The sequence below is a fragment of the Rhyacophila brunnea genome, unplaced genomic scaffold, assembly GCF_057557595.1.
Source record: "Rhyacophila brunnea isolate RB1 unplaced genomic scaffold, BYU_Rbru_1.0 scaffold_3, whole genome shotgun sequence".
Taxonomy (NCBI): Eukaryota; Metazoa; Arthropoda; class Insecta; order Trichoptera; family Rhyacophilidae; genus Rhyacophila; species Rhyacophila brunnea.
The window spans coordinates 34,305,869-34,329,211 of NW_028232965.1; the positions used below are offsets into that span (position 1 = coordinate 34,305,869).

General features: G+C 32.1%; 1 protein-coding gene across 1 annotated transcript in view; it reads left to right on the top strand.

The window, feature by feature from the left end:
* Positions 1-9,858, top strand: part of LOC147068247 (uncharacterized) — a 38,882-nt gene extending 29,024 nt beyond the window's left edge. Inside the window, exons 5-6 of the mRNA XM_085952695.1 lie at positions 1,237-1,456; positions 9,585-9,858. Of these exons, the coding sequence (XP_085808821.1) occupies positions 1,237-1,456; positions 9,585-9,697 (333 nt within the window). The 3' untranslated portion in view covers positions 9,698-9,858. The remainder of the gene's footprint in view (positions 1-1,236; positions 1,457-9,584) is intronic.
* Positions 9,859-23,343: the final 13,485 nt, after the last annotated feature.

The following is a 23,343-nucleotide window of genomic DNA, read 5'->3' on the forward strand; positions in this document are numbered from 1 at the left end:
TTTTGATCGATTTACAATGCTTGAGACCACTGTAGCAAAAGAATGCTTCATCTGATCGGAGTAATTATTTATGTTGTCAATTTGTATGTAAACAACCAAAATAAGTTATACAGTAACACACAATTATTTCATTTCTACCCAAAAAAATGACCGTTCTAAATAAGAAACAAAAACTTGATGGAGCTTGTAATAGTAATTCTGGCAGACAGTTTCAAAATTGGTGGACCGAAATGTATGGCGTAATTGAAAATATGTATATAATATGTGCTATGTTCTGTAAGTGATATCTACAACATCATCATTTTAATAGAATTCTGAAAAACCATTCTTTCTCCATGGAAAACTGCTCGGCACGTCAGACAGCCGTAAAATAATATTTGGGAAATCTCGGCACGCGTACGTAAAAAGGTTCGCCAACCCTGTTATAGAGGTTTATATAAAATGTATATAGTTTGTCTACCCTATTTAAATTTAGTGCTATATTGAAATTGTTTATCGATAAAAACACCGCAGACGCTGCTAATGCATTGGGCCTATTTATTTTTAACGCTGTCTACCATTTTTCATTTCGAGTTTTTCACAACAGACATCTAAAAGTTTTGAAGCCGAATATTAAATTTCATCAGGTAAAAGCATAAGTCTATCTTGTGAAGAGCTCCATCAAATTGTTTTGGCTTATATTCTATGAATTGTTGAAAACTTCAAAGATTTACGTTTTAAATTCATAATAATAATTATGATTCTTAAAACATAATTATTTTAGTGAATTTATTCCAACGACAGATGTAATAATCTCATTATATTTAACACTTTATAAGTTATATTTTTGTATCACAGTCATGGTATAGATAGCACAATAATGAATAATTCACGTAATAGGTATTTATTTTACAAGAGATAATTAAATTTGATCCTTATGACTGAATGAATCAATGACAATGAACAAGATTATTCAACCATTAAACATAAAAAGTACGAATAATAAATATTATACCGAAATTCATTTTGATTATTCACTTTTTACGTGGTATATTACTAAGCTGTAAAGTCTGGCAATATTGTCTCACTCACAAATCTCACTCTCTAGGTATCTAAAAATAGATTAATAGTGACTACACAATTAAATAGTATACAATTGATACCAAATACACCATACTCTTGGAACTCTGCTGAATGCTTTCTATTTTTCTTCTTTTCTGTCTGTCATAATATTAACATTTTATCTTTTGCATACAGATATCTAGCACGGCATCTCTCGTCGACTATGGCGTATCGCGACATCAACACGGCCTCGAAACGGCGACCCTCGGATTGAGCCTCTCAGTCAGTGGAAGGCACTTACGAGATGGGGACCTCAGAGCGCGGTGTGTTGCGAGCGCCCCCTGGACGGCCGCTAGAGCTGATCCTCCTGGGAGAGCTGCACCCCTTATAGACAACAGAGAAGCACTTCTGCTCGGTGAGGATAATTTTTTGAACTAATATAATGATCATTACAAATAAAATATTCTAATAATACGGATTAATCTTAGCTATAATTGACGAATTTGAAAAGAATTGACGATAAGATTCTCGATTATTAATCGTACCTATACTAAGCCGATTTGTTAAATTACGTAATATATGAAATTATTATAATAAACAATAAACCAAAATATAAAGTAATTAATCAAAATAATTCAACAATGATCTGGATCAGTTTTATTCACTTATGATAAGTGAGATTTAGCTAATCTCAATAATTGCATTTGGATTATTACAAACAAACCTACTAGTTGATGAATTAAAACATATAAAAAGATATTCCCGCTGTAAACTAGGCATCAAGGACGACTATATTCAGGGCGTGGCACTGAATTACGAATGACGGTGTTAGTGCTAGTTATTAATTATCTGTTAGCAGTAAATGAAGATTTTCAATTGCATATTTTGTTCAATTTGTTATCATTTATATCAATGTGCAATATTAATCATTTTCTACAAACACTTTACCATATTGCATTTGAAGGAGCAATAACTATTGCTGCTATCGAAGTTTACAGTTTCGTGTCACGGCCTTTCTATTAATGGGCCTTGACTAGCGACTACCTAATAGCTTATTGCAGCGATTTCTAACCTTTGTTAACTTAGTGAATGTTGAGTTCACACATCTTGTGCAATCTCACCGAACTCCTACCAAGCTGATACATAATAATAAGGTTCGGAACGGTTAAATTAGGAACATAGTATTTTTAGCCGAATTATTGCTAACATTTAATATGCTTTTTTATTTATTTAAATTATTTCAAATGAACACATTCAAAGTATAACTTCAATACTCTGATATAGTTATCAAGAGAGTACCTACATTCACCAGTTAGCAGTTCCCATTTTGTCATCACCATGGAATTTTCTTATAAATAGTATTATTTGCATTCATTCATTAATTTGCCACTTTATAATAATATGATGCCTATAAGACGTGTTCATTAAAACCGTATATTTACAAAACCAGTTGTTTATGAATTAGAGATTAATATTATTAGTTATTATTTTCTACACCGAGTGGATTTTTTTAAAATATAATTTATAAGTACCTACCTAATGTCTTTCCACTGTATATATTATATGTACGAATACATAAAACATGTGTTTGTTTGATAATGTTTAAACAATATCGCTTTCCAAATATAGTATATTATTTTCTGTTATACATTTGCGTATACTAATATAAAGTATAAATATATAGCATAAATAGTATCTTATTAAAATTGATCATCTACTTACAGTATATTGTTTTTCTCTTGTACATATTACTGTACAAGTCGTACGTAAATTGGAGAGTATTAAAATATTTATGGACTCTTGATGGCTACTAACGCCTCGGTTTTCTTTTTTGGGCTTTTATAGTATTCTCTGACTATTTATTTGAGACTTAGAGAAATTTATCGGATACATTATCCCAAGTGAAAGGGACCAAATGACATAATAAATTCGAAAAGTGTTCTACTAAGAATTTGTTCGGAAAGTTATTTGTCAAGATAGCGAAAGAAATGAAAATTTTTGAGTATTATTTCACTCCGCCCGACTAAATTAATAGTATTTTATTTCAAAATTTCTTACTGAATAATTTTAAAGTATCCCGAGTCAGTCAATAATAAGTAGTTGTAAATTTGTTTTATGAAAGGAAAATAATTGACTTAAGAAAATGTATAAAATAATCAGCTGTTAAAATTAAAATGAAAACGTAATAAAATGTTTTATTTATGTTCCTCGCGGTTGAAATGAGCTTATTATTAGATAATACTAATTTTAATATTTGGGTGTAAAATAAAATAAAGTAATTGAAACATTGCTAATATCCAGTTCATTCATAATAAAATATCTGAATCAGTTTTGTTTGAAACTTTCATTCATCATTTCATTAGATTAAGAGGTGCTACTCATGGTAATTAATAATGAAACAAGAAATTTAAAGTTTTCCACAATATTACTGAACATCTTCTCGCGCAATCTTTTGACGGCCATTGAAGTTCAGTGCTGCCCCCTCACCCGAGGACTCCAGGTACAATATTATTAACATAATATAGTATGTGAATTTTTCTAGCTGCTTAGTTTTTTTTACTGTGATTGGGCTTCACGGAATATTATAGTGATTAATAAAGAAACAAATATTAAAAAAAAAATCTCTACTTCTCAATGTGAGATTCAGTTAACAGTTTCTAGGTGAAATGATTGCAAAACATTCACCTAATATACTATACGTATGCTTTGAAAAGCCACATGTAAATTTACTGAAAACTGGATGCGAATCGGGAGCGTATTTTATTCAGTTTTTATTAAGAATTTTGTAATGTGTCTACGTTTATTTAATGTTTTTAATTTACTTTACAATATCGCGTGTATCTTGACCTAAAGTATTTTAACAGTTTTTTTACGAGACATAGTTGTTATACATTTTCTCATATTATTAACTCTATACCTACTGTGCATCCTGATAGACTGAAAAAACAACGTGTAAATTTGCCGGATTCTGAGGAGGGTATTTTGTCACTCGAACACGGTGGGCGTTTTTACATTGTATTAGTATTTAATTAATTGAAAAATCATAGTTAAAAAATCCAGATTATTCACTTTCTTCTATTTTTTGTTAAAATTGATATATAAAGTAGGCAGTTGTCAAATACTAACCCTCCCAAAGAAGTATTTTTTTATTATCCAAAAAGCCTAATAAAATTTCATTCGCTAACAAAGTTGAATAAAAACCGTGGACATGGCAGCAATGCGATTCAAAAAAAAGGAAAAACAGAAACTATCCGTGGTCGAGAATGAAAACCCAATAACATAAACGGAGCAGGCAGGGATGGTGAAAAGTGGTCGCCCGGGAAATGAAAGTAGATGTTCGAATCCCTGCGTGCGTTGCATAATATTCTTATGGCCGACCGCTACCTTCGCTTATTTTGCCGCACGTTGAGCCGTTTATGGTCTGGTAATTTGATAAACAGAAACAATTTTCTGTACCAGTAAACAAGGTACAACAACACCGATAATGAAGCAAAGATAAAGTTCTCTCTATCAACCATGATTAAATTTCCATTGAAGAGTAAGTTTCCGGAATATAAAACAACACAGTAATATTAATCAGTAGTCACTGAAAGGGAAAAAATATATTATATAAACGTAGAACATTTTAATATTCTATTAGTAGATAAATATGTAGGTATAAGAAAACTTGCAAAAATATTATATTATACAGGTAGTTCTAAGATTTGTATATGGATAATATTTAATATTGTATGTACCTAATCATCCCGTGGCGGTATTTTTAAACGCGTATTATATTTCACAATGAAAATATAATAAAATCCTGGTAACATAAGTATTGCTGTATTTGTAATATTCTAGGGGTCAGCAACCTTTCCCCCATGGAAAATCACCAAGGCAACGTTATTTATTTTTCTGACCAAAAAGCTTAAAATGTATTATATAATATCGCGTAAGCATAATATTTTTAAGATATTTACAATCATCAAACAAAATTGCTTCTGAATATATTTTTGAAAATATATTTTTTATCAGAATTAAAGTGTAAATTAATAAATTTAATATAAATGTAGCATCCGTCGTGTGTATATTTAAATCAATTATCCTTCAAGAGCACTCTGGCGACCGCGGTCGCTAATTTGACAATCCCTGCACTAAATAGTACGTTGTTTGACGGAAAACTTTTCTCAATGAGGGCTCCAGACCTTCAAACATTTTTAATACAGGTTGTGATGTAGGAAAGGAGAAGGGTAGGTAAGGTGGGTATTGTGACAATTGATCAAATGTCATGTAGGAAAAGGAGGAGTGGAAGGTGGGTAGGATTTATGATGGGTAGGAAGGGAATTGGAGGGGAACTATAGGCAGGTACGCCTGGGTATGGAGAGCGTGGATATGGGATAGGAGTGAGGTAGAAGCAATGCGACTCGGGGAATGCAGGGTCGTGGGTGGTTTGACATTACCTCTAAAACCTCAGTTACCTGTCCGGTTACTTTACTCATTCGGTTGTTCCTGTAATAATAAAATACATAGAAATGCAATTAGAAATATCTCGGTTTGAGCACCACTCTATGAAATGCATAGAGACAATGATAAAGGTAATTTAAATAAAATGCGTGTAAAGAATTTTAACAGAAGTATAATTAATATATAAAAATTACTAGCGGGCGAGAGTGTATAAAGGTGTAAAATAAGTTAATCGATTACGAGCGCCTAGCGTAGTATAATTTAAACAATTTAGAACACAAATACAAGGCTAATTCGGTGGACCGTAACGTAGTGAAATTACGATAAATACCACAAAACAAATATGCTCTCAGCTCTTCGCCGCCCTCGATTCCTTCCAGGATGGAATCGAGGAGTGCGTCTTCAAATATTTCGGGACCATGGGCTTCCTTCAATCTCCTGGCCTGAGAGGGACGTCCTTCGGTTGGCTATAATAATCGTCTCCAAAACGTCAGGAATGGAAAGCCATGTGCCCCGATCCGAAGCTCGGAACTTAAGAGCGGTCTTCGGGGAGAGGTCTTCTTCGCACCAATGTTGCACCAACTGATAGAGCTGAATTTCGCTTCGCCTTCTTGTTAAAAACCCGCCTTGCGTCTTTAGCGCCGGTTATATATTATAGTTAAGACGAACTGCGTTGAAACTATCGTAGTGCGCATGCGTACTGAGGTCGTCCTTTGCCGGGGTGTTGCCATCATCAATAAAGTGTGTCATGTGTAAATAACATGACAAGGTATATATAAAATATCTTAAACTCCCACTGTATGTATCTATCCTTGTTTCTATACATGAAACGTTTGTCCAATAACCACCCACCATACTGAGCTCGACCTCACATTGTTATAGAGGTACCTATTAGTCGCAAAGACTTACTAGGCGATTATTTAAAGCCATCTCAACAAAAAAAGTTTTAAATTGCATATTAACGTATTTAAATAATAACGCTTGATTATATTATATTCTACAAAAATAACTAACTAATAAGCTAATGACAACTGTCTTATATATATAAATGTATTATAAATATATACAGAATCATCTGACAAAGGTTAAAAAATTTACCACAGTACCATCTCACTTCAACTATTGTATGTATCGGATTATTGTGCGATGAATGTCAGATTATTTTGTATGGACTTTACCTCACGGACCTCAGCCCAGTCTACCGTAATGTACGCAATAAAATAGGCTCGAAAGGCGAAGCCAAATTTTTTGCATAATATTATTGTCTATGACTAGCTTTATCCAAAATATTTATTAATAAGATTATTTAAAAAATATATATCTTTGTCATTCAATCACAGATTGTTTTAAAAATTAAAAATAATTTTGTTTAATGATTATTGATATGTATAAATGTTTAGGAAAATACATATTTTAAACTCATCCCCCAATTTTATTTCATCAGTGAGCTATCGATTTAGTGTGCCGTTGTCATTAGTATGTACCTATTCATCAGAAGTAATATCGTATTATCTTCGTATTTCTCGTAAATATCCACAACCTACCTGTTTCCAAAAGTCTCCCTTCGCTACTGCTATCTATATAATATATTATGTAAAGCCGGTGATTGTATTTTTTTAATGCGACCTATGTCTGCATAGTCTAAAGCAGGGGAGGGCAAACTGCGGCCCGCCGGGTATTTTTTTGCGGCCCGCCATCGATAATTGTACTTGTGATTACGAATAACTTTTTTATAATTTTTAAAAAAATATTGATAATAGATCATAATTTGAAGAATTTGTTGTTTCGTAAATGTATTATCTCAGTACGTATTCCTTGCGTCTCGTCTCACACTATTTAGCCACGATTTTCTACGTTGAACATCGATTTCAATAGATATTGATAGTGTACCGACAGAGCTACAACTTGAGATTATTAATCTGCAGTGTGACACTGATTTAAGAGAATTGCATCGTCGTGAAGAAATCTCCAAATTTTACAATGCCCTTAATTCAGACAAATTCGACCAACTTAAAGAGTAGGTATGCAAGAAAAATGTTCGTTATTTTTGGATCAACCTATATATGTGAACAAACATTTTCGATCATGAACCTCAATAAAAAATCTTTACGATCAAATATCTCCGATGCCCATTTACTAGCAGTTTTGAGAATATCAACTACAAAATTCACCTAAATTTAAAAAAAATGTTCAAAAATGTACAACAGTTTCATTCTTCTCATTATTTTTTTTGTATTGTCTATTTTTCGTGATAATAAATAGTGTATATCTAAAAATGGTATTTTACTTGCGGCCCGCCGCTCATTTTGAATTCTTGAATTTGGCCCTCCATCCAAAAAGTTTGCCCGCCCCTGGTCTAAAGGTTGGTTACACGATATAGTGTGACTACACAAACTTCTTTTTATGGCGTATTTTAAATATTATTTTTGTTTAATAGTGTGGAATCAGTTGTAGGCATCTTCTAGTAAATAAAAAAGAAAGCCTAGTGATTCAAAATTGTTTGTTTTCCTGGTTGATTTTCATCAATGCCTTGATGATTTTATGACCAGTTTTCTTCGTCTAAAAGTTATTTTAATCATATCAATATTTATAAATATTAGGTTAACAAATAAATGGCCGAAAGTCGTGTAATACGTAGAGTGCAACACGCTTATGAAAAATTGTGGAGGGGACGCTCTTGGCGTTATATTATCATAATTGCAAGCATTTTAGTTATTCAATTCATTATGATTATTTTTAATAGTGTCACTCTTTAATTCATATATTATTCCGATATACATAGTTAAATTATAAATATTCTTATTAAAGTATATATTTATACTTATGCACCTTTATTAGTCTCAAATAATAACAGTGATAACACATAGATAGTAATAATATTACAATATTTATTAAACTTTAAAATAAATTTACACGCCTTGGAGAACCATTTGTGGTTTTTCAATTAATTACATCATGAAACATCAACAATGTTTAAAATTTACAGATACAAGATTTAAACCCGTGACCGTTTCATAACCTATAACCATAACTATTACTTCACCATAGACACTAAAAATACTAGTCAATATTATCTGCCATCCATCATTAATATACTTATCTGTTCATAGTGCAATAAAAATGCTAATATAACCTATCGATAAAAAATGTTACTTAGCGCAGCATTGTTTTTAAGTAGTGTAGCTAGACGTCCCGTATTTAAGACATGTTCTATTCTTTAATATATTGTCCCACTATCCACATTAAAGTTATCGAAGCATTATTGTCGTTAGTATTGGTGGAAATATTTGTGAATATTTTTTGGCGTCGAAACACCGAAGTCACTAAAAACTTTACATTATTGTGCGTAATAATAAGAATCTTAGAATTCTTTATTATTATGTGAATTTAGAATTAAATACCAAAAAATAGTTATTATCATAAAATAAAACTCTACTGAATAAAACACAATAATAAATAATATACACTGTATACTTGCATTCGACATTTTAAAATATCACCAATACTTTTTGTATATCTGATAAAATAAAAATAAATCATAATCTACAATTGCAAAAAAAAAACTGTACTAAGACGAAAACCTTAACCCTAATAATTATAAATTTTGAATGCCAAATGCTGAATGCAGTAAAACACGTACTTTAAGATATCATAAAACCAATAATCACAATGCTGAAATGTGGTTCCCACCAGATAACACAAAACTAACTGGCTTACCCTATCGGATGTGGTATTATAGAATACATATATCAGGCATGGAAAAATATTGGATAACCTTAAACATGTGCATAAAACATTTTGTTTTCTATCTTATAACAGGCTAATAATGTTTGTTTTCTATAAAGTTTTTTTTAATTCAATATTTGCGAACAGTCGGCTTGATTTGTGGCCCTTGGTTTTATGGCCTGAAATAATAAAGCGGACCCTGCTTCAAAATTGATACCACGCTTCGTAGAGTAAGCCAATTAGTTCTGTGCCCCATGGTTCCCATCAAAAATGTTACGTATTCACATTTTCGAAATTTTGTCACCCTCTACCTATAAGCTGTATATAACATTCATTCTCTTTAATGCTTATATTGTAATTTCTTTCTTTTGCAGTGAAAAGTGGTTCCAGTGGAGCCTTCACCTACTCGTTGACGTTGATTGTGTTGCTTCAAATTGTTATTCAAGGAAACTGTTCACGTTATTTTGGAACATTTTCCCACACGTGACTAAAGTTAAGAAAAATTTGAAAAAAAATTGGCTGTGTTGACAATTATGATTAAATATTTTATTTTCTCTAGCACTATTTATTTTTAATTTACATCTACATAAAATGAAAAGAAAAACATTTGTCATGATTGAAATCATTTTTATATATTTAATTAAGTTCGATGCGTGTAAACCCTACAAACTTCTTCGTTAGGTTTATGAAATCATCTAATATGAAACCATTATTTTAAGTGTTCAAATTTTACATAAAGTAAAAAGAATCAAAAATATCAAGAAACCCTGATAAATAAATGTACATATCAATGTTTTTAAGTGCTGTATTTATTATTTCAAAATGCTTTTTAATTTAAGGATCATCGTAAGATATTAAGATCAATATAAATAAGAAATGTAATGTTATGTATACCCTTAATGATGAAATAAATTTTCTCTAAGAAATCCAGTCTATTTTTTATATCTTCAAACCATTTTATCGTAATAGATTATTTTGTAGTCCAATTTATGATAATATTGTATACAATGGAACTTATTTATGAATTATAATCGATTTAGTGAAGTTAATGCCATAAATTCTATTTGATTTTACCATAATGACAGTAGGTAATTATTTATATTTTTGGAATAATAATTATTATTGATGTATTTTATCATTAGTGTTACAAGCATAAAACAATCATTATTTTCATAAAGCATATTTTAACAAGTAGGCTGTGATCATGGCCCCCACACCCTGAAGCGGGTCCCTAGGCAACGATCTTTGGTGGCCCCCCTACCTATCGCTAATGACAAAGGCACTGTGATGCTCTACAGTAGCGTTAATGTATATATTTAGTGTTTTTTTATATATTTTAATACATCCATTTAAATTATGGAGTTGTCAAGTATCGATACACAATTAAAAATGATATCTTACAAGCACATAATTTTAAAGAATAACATTATTGAAGGAAAATAGCACCGCAGGCAACTTTTTTTACTATTAGAGAAAAATGTGTTATATGTGTTTATCTCATGTATCTGGTCGACTCGCCACGCCTGGCCCCTCCTGAGTCCGGGCCCCCAGGCTAGAGCCTTAGCAGCCCCCCATCCTCTTGTGGAGGCCATGGCTGTGATCTCCCATACTCTCCTATTGTCATTTTCAACTAGAAAAAACGTATTAAGTATAGGAATTGGCTGAAGACACTGAGCTATTACAAATTAAGCGACATTTGTCTTCTCAATCTCAAAGAAATACTCCCATCCCTCGCGAAAATGATAACCTTAAGTTTTCTTTTTGGGCACTTATTGTCATTGTATTCATATATCATCTTTCTCTTACTTCTGTGCCTGGTCGTATGTGTACGAATGCTAATCAAATGTTACAAGTTCACACGGGGTTTCGCATGGTTAATTTATAAACAACTTTCACGTAACCTGGCTAAGGAAATAAAAATAGGACTGTTTAATACTTCCCCTTCAAAATGTCTAACAAACCCAATTATTCCTGAGCCTATGGAGCGATCGACCGGTCGTGATGGACATAACTGATTTAGATGAACAGAAACATAAACCTAAAAATACATAACTAAGTAACTAAAATGAGACGTCAACGGCTGGCCGCCATTTCTTTTTTTTGTTACCTTTTCCCTCTCTTTCTGGCACACTTTTGGGAATATTCTCGGATAACTCTTTTTCGCCATGATGTGTCTTGGCTTAGCAAACTTGATATCATAAGACTACATTACTTATGTGTAAAGTTTTATTTATAATATTTTTTTTATTTAAAATTATGTAGGTATGTTTTATTAATAATTATTTTGTAGATTTATCTACTCTTGGGATTAATAATAATATTATAAACTTTCAAGCAATTACCATATCACTTTTTAAAGTAACTTTGAAATAATACGATGAATATTTTCAATTTTAAAAATAATGTTTTTTTACTTCAGCATGGACAGTTATAAAACTCTATAAAAGGCGTAGCAACATCAACAATATCGCCACCTGCAAAAATACTATTTATGTGCAAAAACTTTTCAGCTGGTGAAGCAAACTTTTGCTCGGCGTATTGTTGCGTGTGTTTATGGCACTAAAATATTGCAGAGCTTTTTTAAAAACTTTCCCCTCTGTTTAAAAATATATTTTTTAAAAGTGACGCCCATAAATCAGATGTATTTTTATGTCACGTATTAAAATTATTGTACATATAGTTATACTTACGTTACAATAATGCAATAGATCTTCTTCTTCTTCTTCTTTGGCCATATCCGCCCCTTAATTGGAGCATATGGACACCACGCGTCGTCTCCAAGAATCCCTGTCGCTCGCCAGTCTTCTTGCTTCGTTTCAGGTCAAACCAGCATCCTGTAGCTCCACCGTATACACTCTGTGGATAGTATTTAGTGGCCTTCCAGGACGCCGGAATCCAGTCAGCTTGAAGAACAGGCAAGCCAGGTTGAGGTTCTCTTCTGGCATCCGCAGCACGTGGCCAAGCCAGGTCCAACGTCGACTCTTCACTCTCAGCGTGATGAGAGGCTGCTTGGTGCGTTCTCGTATCTCCTCGTTGCTCCTAAAGTAATACCACCGCACACCCAGTATCCATCGCAAACATCTGTTTTTGAAGCACAGTATACGATTGCTCTGAGCCAAGGTGCCATGATTCGCTACCGTAAAGCAACACCGTCAGAATGCAAGCGTTGAATAGGCGGCATTTGGTTTTGACCGAGTTCAATCGTGAGTCCCAGATATTCTGCGTCGAGTTGAATGTTGCTCCAGCCATTTCCATACGGATAAAGAGCTCTTTCTGCAAAATTCTATCTTCCGTGATGTGTACCCCCAGGTACTTGAAGCTTTCATCGCTCTCGATGTTTTGTCCGTCTTATTTTTTCTATTCTTATTTGAATAATTGATTAATATACAACTATGCACTATGATGGGGAACATACGACCTCGTAGAATATTAAATGCAGCATGTTGAAAAACACAAAGCAATACGAGGGTGGGTCAATAAGTCCTTAGAAAAGCCGACAGGTGGCGCGACTAGTACTGCAAGCGGTTTGTTTTCATGCAGCGGCACTACCGATTCAGTATGCTGCGAAGTTTCAATCAGATTGGTCGGGTTGTTGTGTGTTTTTCGTACATTTAAAAAAAAAATTGCTTGTGGAAAATGGAAAAATGGAAAATGGAGAAAATTGAGTTTAGAGTTGTTATTAAACATTTTAATATAAAAGGGTTAACAGCAAAGGAAATAAAAAATGAGTTGGATTTAGTTCACGGCACATCTGCTCCGTCACTTGCAACTATTTATAACTGGTTAAATGAATTTAAACGTGGTCGTACATCAACAAAGGATGAACCACGCTCAGGACGTCCTGTAGAGGTGACTACACCAGAAATGATCAATAAAATCCACGATATGGTGTTAAGTGACCGAAGATTAAAGTTGAGTGAGATAATTGAGGTTACAGGGATCTCAAAAGGTAGCGTCATTTCTATTTTACATGACAAATTGGGCATGAAAAATATTTCTGCAAGATGGGTGCCGCGTTTGCTCACAGTCGACAATAAACGCAGTAGGGTGGTGGCCTCTAAAGCCCTGTTGTCGCTCATGCAACGCAATCCGGATGAATTTTTTCGACGCTTTGTGACTGTAGATGAAACATGGATACACCACTATACTCCCGAGACGAAAGAACAGTCAAAGCAGTGGATTGCGAAGGCAAACCATGTCCAAAGAAGGCGAAAACCGTAAAATCAGCTGGTAAGGTTATGGCTACTGTATTTTGGGATGCACGTGAAATTATTTTCGTTGACTATTTGGAAAAAGGAAAAACAATAACAGGGGATTATTATGCATCTTTATTGGACCAGCTAAAAAACAAAATTGAAGAAAAACGGCCTCATTTAAACAGGAAAAAAATCCTCTTTCATCAGGACAATGCCCGTGTTCACACATGTTTACGATCAATGGCTAAAATTGAAGAATTGAAGTTCGAATTGGTCGACCACCCACCGTATTCGCCAGATTTAGCCCCCAGTGACTTTTTCCTTTTCCCAAACTTAAAAAAATGGCTAAGTGGACAACGTTTTTTTTCAAATGAAGAAGTCATCGATCGGACAAATGCTTATTTTGAGGACCTTCCGAAAACTTATTTTTCTGACGGTTTAAAAAAAATTGAGAAACGTCTAACCAAGTGTATTGAGCTCCAAGGAAATTATGTTGAGAAATAAAAAAAAAATACAAAAATAAAACCTGTTTTAATGCTTTTTTCTAAGGAATTATTGACCCACCCTCGTACCATTGTCAATCACATATTGTTTCACATTTGCTATTTTGACTAAATTACAGCTCTTGTTAGGCAAAAATTATGAATAACCAATCTGAAAGGATCAACTGAAAATATAGACCTCTATTCTGCAACAAATGTTCAAATTATTTCCTACAACTACCGATTACCGTAAAGTGGGGTGACTTTGATCGATTTTGATTTTATATTTACGATATTTTGAAAACAGACTATAGGAATAGACTGAAAAAATAATGTAAATATTGAATTATAAATACCAACCGAATAATAGTATTAAATTGAAATTTTAACGAATACGTATTGAAATAAAAAATAAAATGTACCCTATCAAAGTCACACCATGGGGTGGGGCTACTTTGATACCTATTTTTTTATGCTTTCATTAGTTTATATGTGGGACTTCAAACCCATCCCTATATTTCATTTTTTTTTTCAATTTTTTTTTCAGGAGTTACAAGCTACATTAAATAAAATAAAAATGTGAAAACGTATTTTCAATCAAAAAAATGTACAGATTTGCATTATAGCATTTATTCATCATGTTATTAAAAAAGTACAGGGTAAACAACAAAGATCTAGGAACATTTTTATACGAGACCAAAATTACAATACAAAATAACCAATAAAACTTAAAATTATATAATTTGAACTTGGTTTTCTTTTGTACTGTCGCACCATCTTATTCTGAAATTAAAAACATGGAAATTAAAAAAAATCACAAGAATATTCTTAAAATTTAGCAACTACACCATCTTCAGTATAGGTATTAGGTGTGGGGGCGACTTTGATACCCCGTATCAATGACGCCCCATACTCTAAATCAGCATGTTACACAAAAGTGTACTTCACCTCAATAAATTTGAATTTAAAATATGAAAAAGAAATAGTGATATCACTATAGTATTTAAATAATCATTGGATTACTACGATGATAATAAAAGGGTACTCACATTTTATAGCTCTTCAAATAAGACACCAAATTCACCTTGATGTTTACGGATTCCGATATACAACAAATCGGACACTTAATTACCGTATTTGTAGTTTGACAGGTAGAACATAGATATATCTTTTAAAATAGACCGGTAACTTATAATTATACCGTTCCGGTGGGTACTGTGTTGCCAATTTCAAAATCATTTTCAAAGTATCAAAGTAGCCCCTCGATTTCAATGTCGCCCCATTTGACGGTAGGACAAAGTTATTAAAATGATAATTAATTTTAAATTTAGCATTTTCCATACCTAGTTATATTCTGGTTGCGTAAAAATAAATATTTTCAAAAAAAATCTTAGAAAATTTGGTAAATATTGTAGAAGTTAAATGTTGGCAAAATAGTTTCTTGAATGTGACCTTATTTGGTTATAGTTAACTCACTGTTTTCCAACCACTGAGTCATGGGGATAACTTGGAACGAGACACTTAGAGAGCATCCACAAGGCTAAAGCAGCGGACGAAGCTTGATGCAGACAAAGGTGAGTGAAGATGTTTCATGGCGGCATTCAATATTCAGATTTAGTTATAAAGCCGATAATGATGACGTTGATAACTTTTGTTGGAATACCTTAAATATAGCGTATTTTATTATATCTAAAATAACTCATTTTTTTATGTTATATTTGTCATCATTCAACGACGCATTTATTTTATATATTTAACATTCGTTTAATCTCCGTTCATAAGTGATTAATAATAAACCTACATATAATAAAGGAGGTATAAAATGAAATCAATATTATCATTAATAAGGGCACTACAGACTGGTGTGGAACTCAACTGATTCCAATATAGTTTTGTCGCTTGCACTGGAACACTTGATGCTCACACCGAGAGTATTGGAAGGTCCTTCTTTACTTCATCGTGATCTCTCGGTACATCACCGTGCTCCTCGATTTTTTGAAGTTAAGTGCTTTGATGCTAATGTATCATTCATCTTTAATATTGTATCTCACCCATTGTACAGTTTATGATTAAGCCGGTGTCGTTATACCCATTTTCACAAGTATCTTTCTGAAAGCCGTGCGCACAGACACTATCAGTTTCCGACAATAACTTGAGCACAGGATTTATGTCTAAGCCCAGTATCTCGACGTAGATATCGCAAGAGTTTTTTAAAGCCGTATTGTTGTTTTTTTGTGGATAATTATTTTTTTGTATTCATTTTGTTTTAGTAGACCTTAAAAGGATATATGAGAGCAACAATTACCTACTCTGCATTTGACTTCACGACTCACTTTATTATCGATTTAAAGAGACTATGTTCATAAATTTGTTTACTTCTTTAGGATGAGAATAGGATAATTGGGCACCGCACTGTCGAATGAAATAAATATACGTTTGTTACGATTTTAAACAGAAAGTAGACGAGGAATTTTAATGAGTGATTTATATCTGCTACTTAGTAGTTTTAATTCATTTTGCTCTTAACATAATGTTTTTTATTGCGGATTGAGAATCATCATGCCTGAGACTTTATGTGAAAATAAAAAAACTCTCTTCTCGTTGGAACTTAAACATATGCACAATTAAATCATTATTTACGTGTGTATATTTAAATTCTTGCGAAGAATAAAATATTTATTTTAAAAGTAGATATAATTAACGAACGTCTATTTATTTTCGAATTTCATTCGATTGCGTGGCGCCCAGTTGTCCCGACACCGAATCAACCTAGACGCTTCAAGATAGTGAGCATTAAATAACTGGAGTTTTTTTTTGTTTTTTGACATTCGTTTTTTTCCATATTTACTTTGAAGCCGATATTTCAGTGCCTTGAAAGTGTATATTTAAACTTGCTTGGTTCTTCCAATTATGTCGATATCATCGTTATTCGATCAACAATACTCATATTATAAATGACTTTTTCGGCATTAATCTAAATTTAATAAGTTAATCACTTCTAAATGTATAATGTCGTTCTCTTTCGATTACAAGAATGCCGTCGCAGGATTCGATGGGCGGTTGAATAAAAATAATTTACATTGTGTTTGAATGGCTTTCCATTATGAATCCCCGGGGAAAATGAATCGCTCAATCTTGGTGCACAGTAATTCGTTTCTGTTTATTTGAAGATAACGAAACACCTTCCACGCGATCTTTGTTTATTCTGTATGAAGACAAACAACTCGTTCCCCTAAAACGCCGTCTGATCACAAACAACCAACAAGGAGTAATCATGCAATTAATTATGACTGTATTTATATTTCTCTTGCCAATTAGTACACTCGCTTGTATTTACTCTACGATATATTTCATTATTAACACGTCTGATGTAAACTTTTATCGGATATTAATTACTTTGTAGAATTAATTTGCCTAACTAGATACCTACCTAATTAAGTATAGCAAAGGATTTTGTTGTGAATAGCTTCCGTAAGTAATACATGTAGATAATTAATATCGAATACATATACTTTACATCTACGTTTATTAGAACAAATTATATTGCTAATTAATATGAGATTATAGTGTTTTAATATTAATATAGTATCGGTTACTAATTTACTAAAAATTATAAATAACTTAGTGTTATAATTTTATTAATACTTTCAACTTTCGGTTATTTGGTTCAGAATATCACTTTATAACCATTCACAACCGAGTTCTTGGAAAATTCTTCTAGTGCTACTTTCAGCACAAGTTTGAAAAACAATTGTCATTCGTTGCGTCATGGTATACACCATAAACAGTAAGTAAACATGGTAAGTCTGTCTAGTTAGTACTCGCGACTGATCAAAAAATATATTGTTTTTTCAATGTGTATTTGATCCAATGTAAGAACCCTATGAATAGAGAGAATGACAACTATACCTCGTAAAAAAATCATTTAGGCTTATATGCTCCACTCAGGAGCGAACATGGCAATTTACTTGATGAAACGCAGAAAGACAAAACCCAGCTTATAAAAATTCTATGAAATACCTACTTTTCTTGTTGTAATAGTCTTGTCAATTAGAATTTAAATTCAATTTCCGTCGAGTATTTATCTCAATCTATGGCATTATTTTTTTATGTTTCAATATTACATTGTTCTCAAAATAAATCGAACCTGTTTGAATCTCAAATCACGTTTGGCTGTTTCAAAAGAAACTTACTGAAAGTGGTACAACTTTTTTTTAATCTAAAATAATCTATACCTTCACCTCAATATAATACAAGTACATACACGAATTTACATACTTATTTTTTTTGTATAAATCTTTTTTTTTTTCATTCTATAAAATATAATGGTAGATTTTTACAATGCCAGAATACAACATTTTAAATAATCCATTTTACAAATAAATCTAACGTCCTACGTATATAGGGAGAATAAAATATAATATCGTCAATGAAAGATGTTACTTCTACAGACTTAAGTATTAAAGAAATAATCTTATCTTTTGCCTTTAAGTGTCGTACAAATCTTCGGAATTATTTCGTTTCACAAGGTAAAAAAGGACGCGATAGTACACAACAAAAATCTTTTCATGTCATTCATTCGCTACATTTTCACTTCTTTAAGAAAACAGTGATGGCCAAACCATTATGAAAATTACAATAAAAAAATAACCAAAATTATTCTTCAAATATAAAAGTTAATTAGCTACCTCCAAAACTTATTATAAAGTCTAATTTGAATAATTAATTATTTCAGGGTTTACTAACGTGGGACCCGCGAAAAGTGTGTATATGAAAAAGATAAAATTGTTTATTTATTTTTAATGTAAATTAATTCCAGCCAAATCTGTTTTACCTTATTATTTAATATGAACTAGGTTCAATCCACTGCTGGATGAAAGCCTCTCTTAACTCTTTTGATTCTCTTCGCACCCTAGTTATTAAATTTTCTGCAACGTCACATACACAACACCGCATACTACAACAACACATCCACCGAATTTGATAAATTTGTCGTTCCACGAGGATGTCGTCTGTGGTCATCTAATGATATTTGTTATAACTGTAAGACTACGTTTGTCCAGCAATTGTCCACTCACCGGATGACACATAATCATTTCATCAGCTCGGTGGCTTCTATCACAACACGTTCTCTTGTGTGCCCATATTTCCTGTACCCAACATGCACTTATCATAACACGTTGCGCTGCTCTTTATTTTTTGGATATCTCTTATAAATATTGGTTTAATACACGTTTTAGGTACAATGGACACTTTTTACGATAATATTCCGAAGCACAATTAATTTCCTCCATACCAGTATGTTCTGTGAGAAATCTCAACATACATAAGATGACATGTGTTTTCCGAGATAGACCCATTCGATTTTTCTTGTGAATTAGTATTTTTTTATATAAAAAAAACACTTTAATTCGTACATTCACAATGTGTGTAGCCAAAAAATGCAACGCAATTATCGTTAGTGTTAATTAAGAGTAATAAATCACAAAGTAATGTTTACTACCGCTAAGTACATAGCGAATATATTATTTTATATACATATATTTTTTTATATTAGGTATAGTTTTTTTAAACCCAATATTTATCGAAAATTATGAGTAAAATATAAGGCGATGACGCGCACAAGTAATTATTATTTAAAAATTCCCCATCTCTTACTAAAATTTTTGAACCGCCGATTTTAATTATAGCTATAGGCTCAGTTGACTATATTAATTATTGTTTAGTTTTAAATTTCAATAATTTTCAAAGATACATTATTTTAATAAGTAAGTATGTATATAATTACATAATATGCGTGTTATATCATCATTAAATATGGGTTGTCATGTATGCATTATCATAACTTATGTACCTACATAAGACATGATAATGAATACGTGGATATTGAAAATGCTTATTTTAAAAAAATCAAAAAAATTCATTACGATTCGATCTCACTTACTTTTTTTCCCTTTGTTACTTTTTTCTAGTGGTTTTCTGTATTTTTAATAAAATAAACATATTTTTTTCAACCTTTCATAATATATTGAATAATAATAAATAAATAAATATCTAATATAAACGATACCTAGGTATTTGTAAATAATCATACTTTACTTAACTTTTAAAGCCTTTCAATTATTATTTCAAAAAGCTATATCACGCTATCAATGCCAATAAAAACACTCGAATATCTGTCCTACAGGAAAAGCGCCATAATTATTTATTCAAACAGGCTCTTCATAATCTGTGATCGGCACTTAGCTTCAAAAACACTGCCCTAATAGTCGAGCAGATAATTTTTCTGCCCTCTTTCGGGTCGCACTTAACATTTGGAGGGGATGAAAGTGGATATTAACTGCTTTCGATAATACAGCATCTTTCTAGGCGTTAAAAGGGGCGGCAAAAGGTAGGTCCTTCCTCCCGGGGTGGGCCATTACTGACGTCACGAGACCTAAGCCTTCCCGGTCAGGTGATATTTGTAGGCCTAAATCGTTGAACGGACAGGTTTAGAGAGACGGGCCCCGATTGCTTAATGTGCTTACAAATTATACTATTTGGGATCGTTACATTTTAATGGTTTGGCATGCTTTTATATTATCAGTTTAATATTTTGTTTTAGGATTATTATCTTCATCATCATCTGGTAGCTCTCACATGCTCCAAGATTTCTTTCAAATAAAATCAAAGTAAAATTATACAAAACCCTCATCAGACCCATATTGGCCTTTGGGTTGTAATGCTGGAAATGATGACTGCAAGTTGGATATATTTGATATTGAGATATAGAGAATATATTGAGAAGGATCTTGGAGCTATATATATGAGGAAGATGGTGCGTAGTGAAGAAAGTACAGCCACGAACTGTTCGCGTTGTACGGGTAGGCCATGTCTCAAAAATGGAAGATACTCAACCTCTAAAACGGTTCCTCTTCAACGAACCGAGGAGGAAATGGGATTTTGAAAGACCTAGACTGTGGTAGTTGAACTGTGTAGAAAAAGACAGCATCCTTGAAACGAAAATGGTTGATGGAGTGGTTCTTGCGGTAGACAGAGGGAAGTGGAGACGTTTCCTGGAGGCGTCCAAGGCTCACATTGAGTTGTTTTGCCGATAATGATGATGCTATGACGATTCGTTTAAGAAGTGTTATAACACTTTGACTAGGATCCAATAGTAGAACGAATATATAATAAATGTAAACTACCGCGAAACTTGGACTAAAGAAAACTGCTGCACTGTCTACAAATTCAAATGTATCGATAATTTAAGATCATAAAAGGTATAATATATTGTTGAAGCTGGAGCGGGGAAAATTCTTACTTTAATACTAATAACTGTACACCGCTATATATAATAAGAACAAGAAAACATGTTTTGTAATTTTATTGTTAACGAAGTGCGTAGGTATTTAGTATAAAATCAGAACAATACTGTAAAGCTCGTGTTTAAACAACTTTAGATAAAGCATTATTTCAATGAAAACATACGTCAGTCATAACAGAGCGAAACAGAAAAGCTAAACAACATCGATATATCACAAAGCTTTTATGTTAATGAATAAAGTTGGCTCCGGTTTCATATTGAGGTACGTGTTGTTTCAAGCAATAGGTACCTACCATACGTACTAAACATCCCTATACCAACTCAACAAAGCTTTTTAAATATAAATTTTGCGTATCAGACACAATTTCTACTTCGTCTGCCTATGTACACTATTCCCCTATTGTTCATAAATACTCAAAGAATGGGTATAACTATTGCACAACTCAGACTTTGTAAAATCTTCTTATTTGTTTTAAACATATAAAATTTATCCAGATATGGTCTCGACGATAACGTAAAAGCCAGAATATTTAAGTATGTGCTTACTAACCAGTCTGTAGGAATATTATTCAAAGTAAGTATGTATTTAACTATTTTGAAATATAATTCAATTTAATAATTAAATTTAATAAAGACATCGTGCTTTCAAGGACTTGTCAAAGTTTATAAAACTGAATAGACTATTTAAAAATCCAGTCAACGTCGTAACGCTATAGTATATTTCGTTTATGTGGATACAATATTGATCAGGGCACATCGTAAAAACATAATACGTATTATAATGAATTATGGTGAACTGCTATCTGGGCTCCTCCAACTTGGCAAAGCCATCTATATGCCAGGATAACTAGATGATTGCCATATTCATGCAAATAAGATAATTCGATTAGTTAACAAAATACAGATTATCACTCAACATATAGGTCTCTACTGAGTGATTGTTATATTAATAGTGTAAAAAAATAATAGTTGTTAATCACTCATTTAATACATTGATTGCTTGAACTAGATCAAACGGGTATTGAAAAACAATAATGAATCAAAAATTTGATCTACGGCTACATTGACAGCTGCTTTACCAACTCAGCCACCGTGAGATTATAATATAGTACTAAATTATCTTAAGGCGATGTCTTTACCTACCAGAGGCACCTAGCGGAAAAATACGAAGCTTGCAATTTGATACATATTTTTGATAATTTACAATTTCAACTGTACTAATTAATAAATATGTACCTTATCTGAAAACATTAAAAAGAAAATTATTTTTTTATTTTAAGTCAAAGATAAACTTACAATTGTAAAATATGTCATAAAATGTGAATTTGTTAAATCGGACCCCATCTTATTATTACATATATTTTATAGTCATATTTATTATTAAAATTTGGTTTATTAAGTTTTACTTATCTTTATTTATTAAGCATCGCATAAGAGATTTTTGACTAATTCATAGTTTTAATATTTTTTTATATTAATTAAAAAAAACATCGATTTTTATAAAAATATAAATGTGAATAACTTGAAATCCTTTTTATTGATATCAAATCTAGCTTCAATATTGGGACCATACTTATAATAACTCCTAAAATTATTCAAAAAATATTTTCACTTTATTAAAAGACTTATGTGTATCATATATTATTGGAGAATACTAGAGATAGTTCATTAAATGTATAAAAATGTTAACATACAAATTAATAAATATGCCTATTTTTATTTAAAATTCAAAAATAGCCCGGTGTTTACAAAATCGTTTACTCAAATCGCACACAATTCGTGACATTCGTGATTAAAAACATAGCATACGTTACTGTCGTTCTGGATGTGAATTTTCCACATTCATTCTGTTGTTATTTAGGATAATGACGCCGTCTAGAATCTCAGTGGTGTTGGAAACCCTTAAAGCTAGGGGTAACCAACATAATGTTCTTTATGCAGGCCAAATAAACTATTACTTATAGTATGCAATATTTTAGTTATGATATTATTAATAATCACATATCAGCAAAGCCATTATTTTATAAATGAACCAACTCTTTTTTTTAAATTAGGTGCCCTATTAAATTCTAACGGATAGAAAACCAATGAACTTTATGTAGAAACGTAAGTTCCGGAACGCTAGTTTTATCAACATTCCTGCTACTGG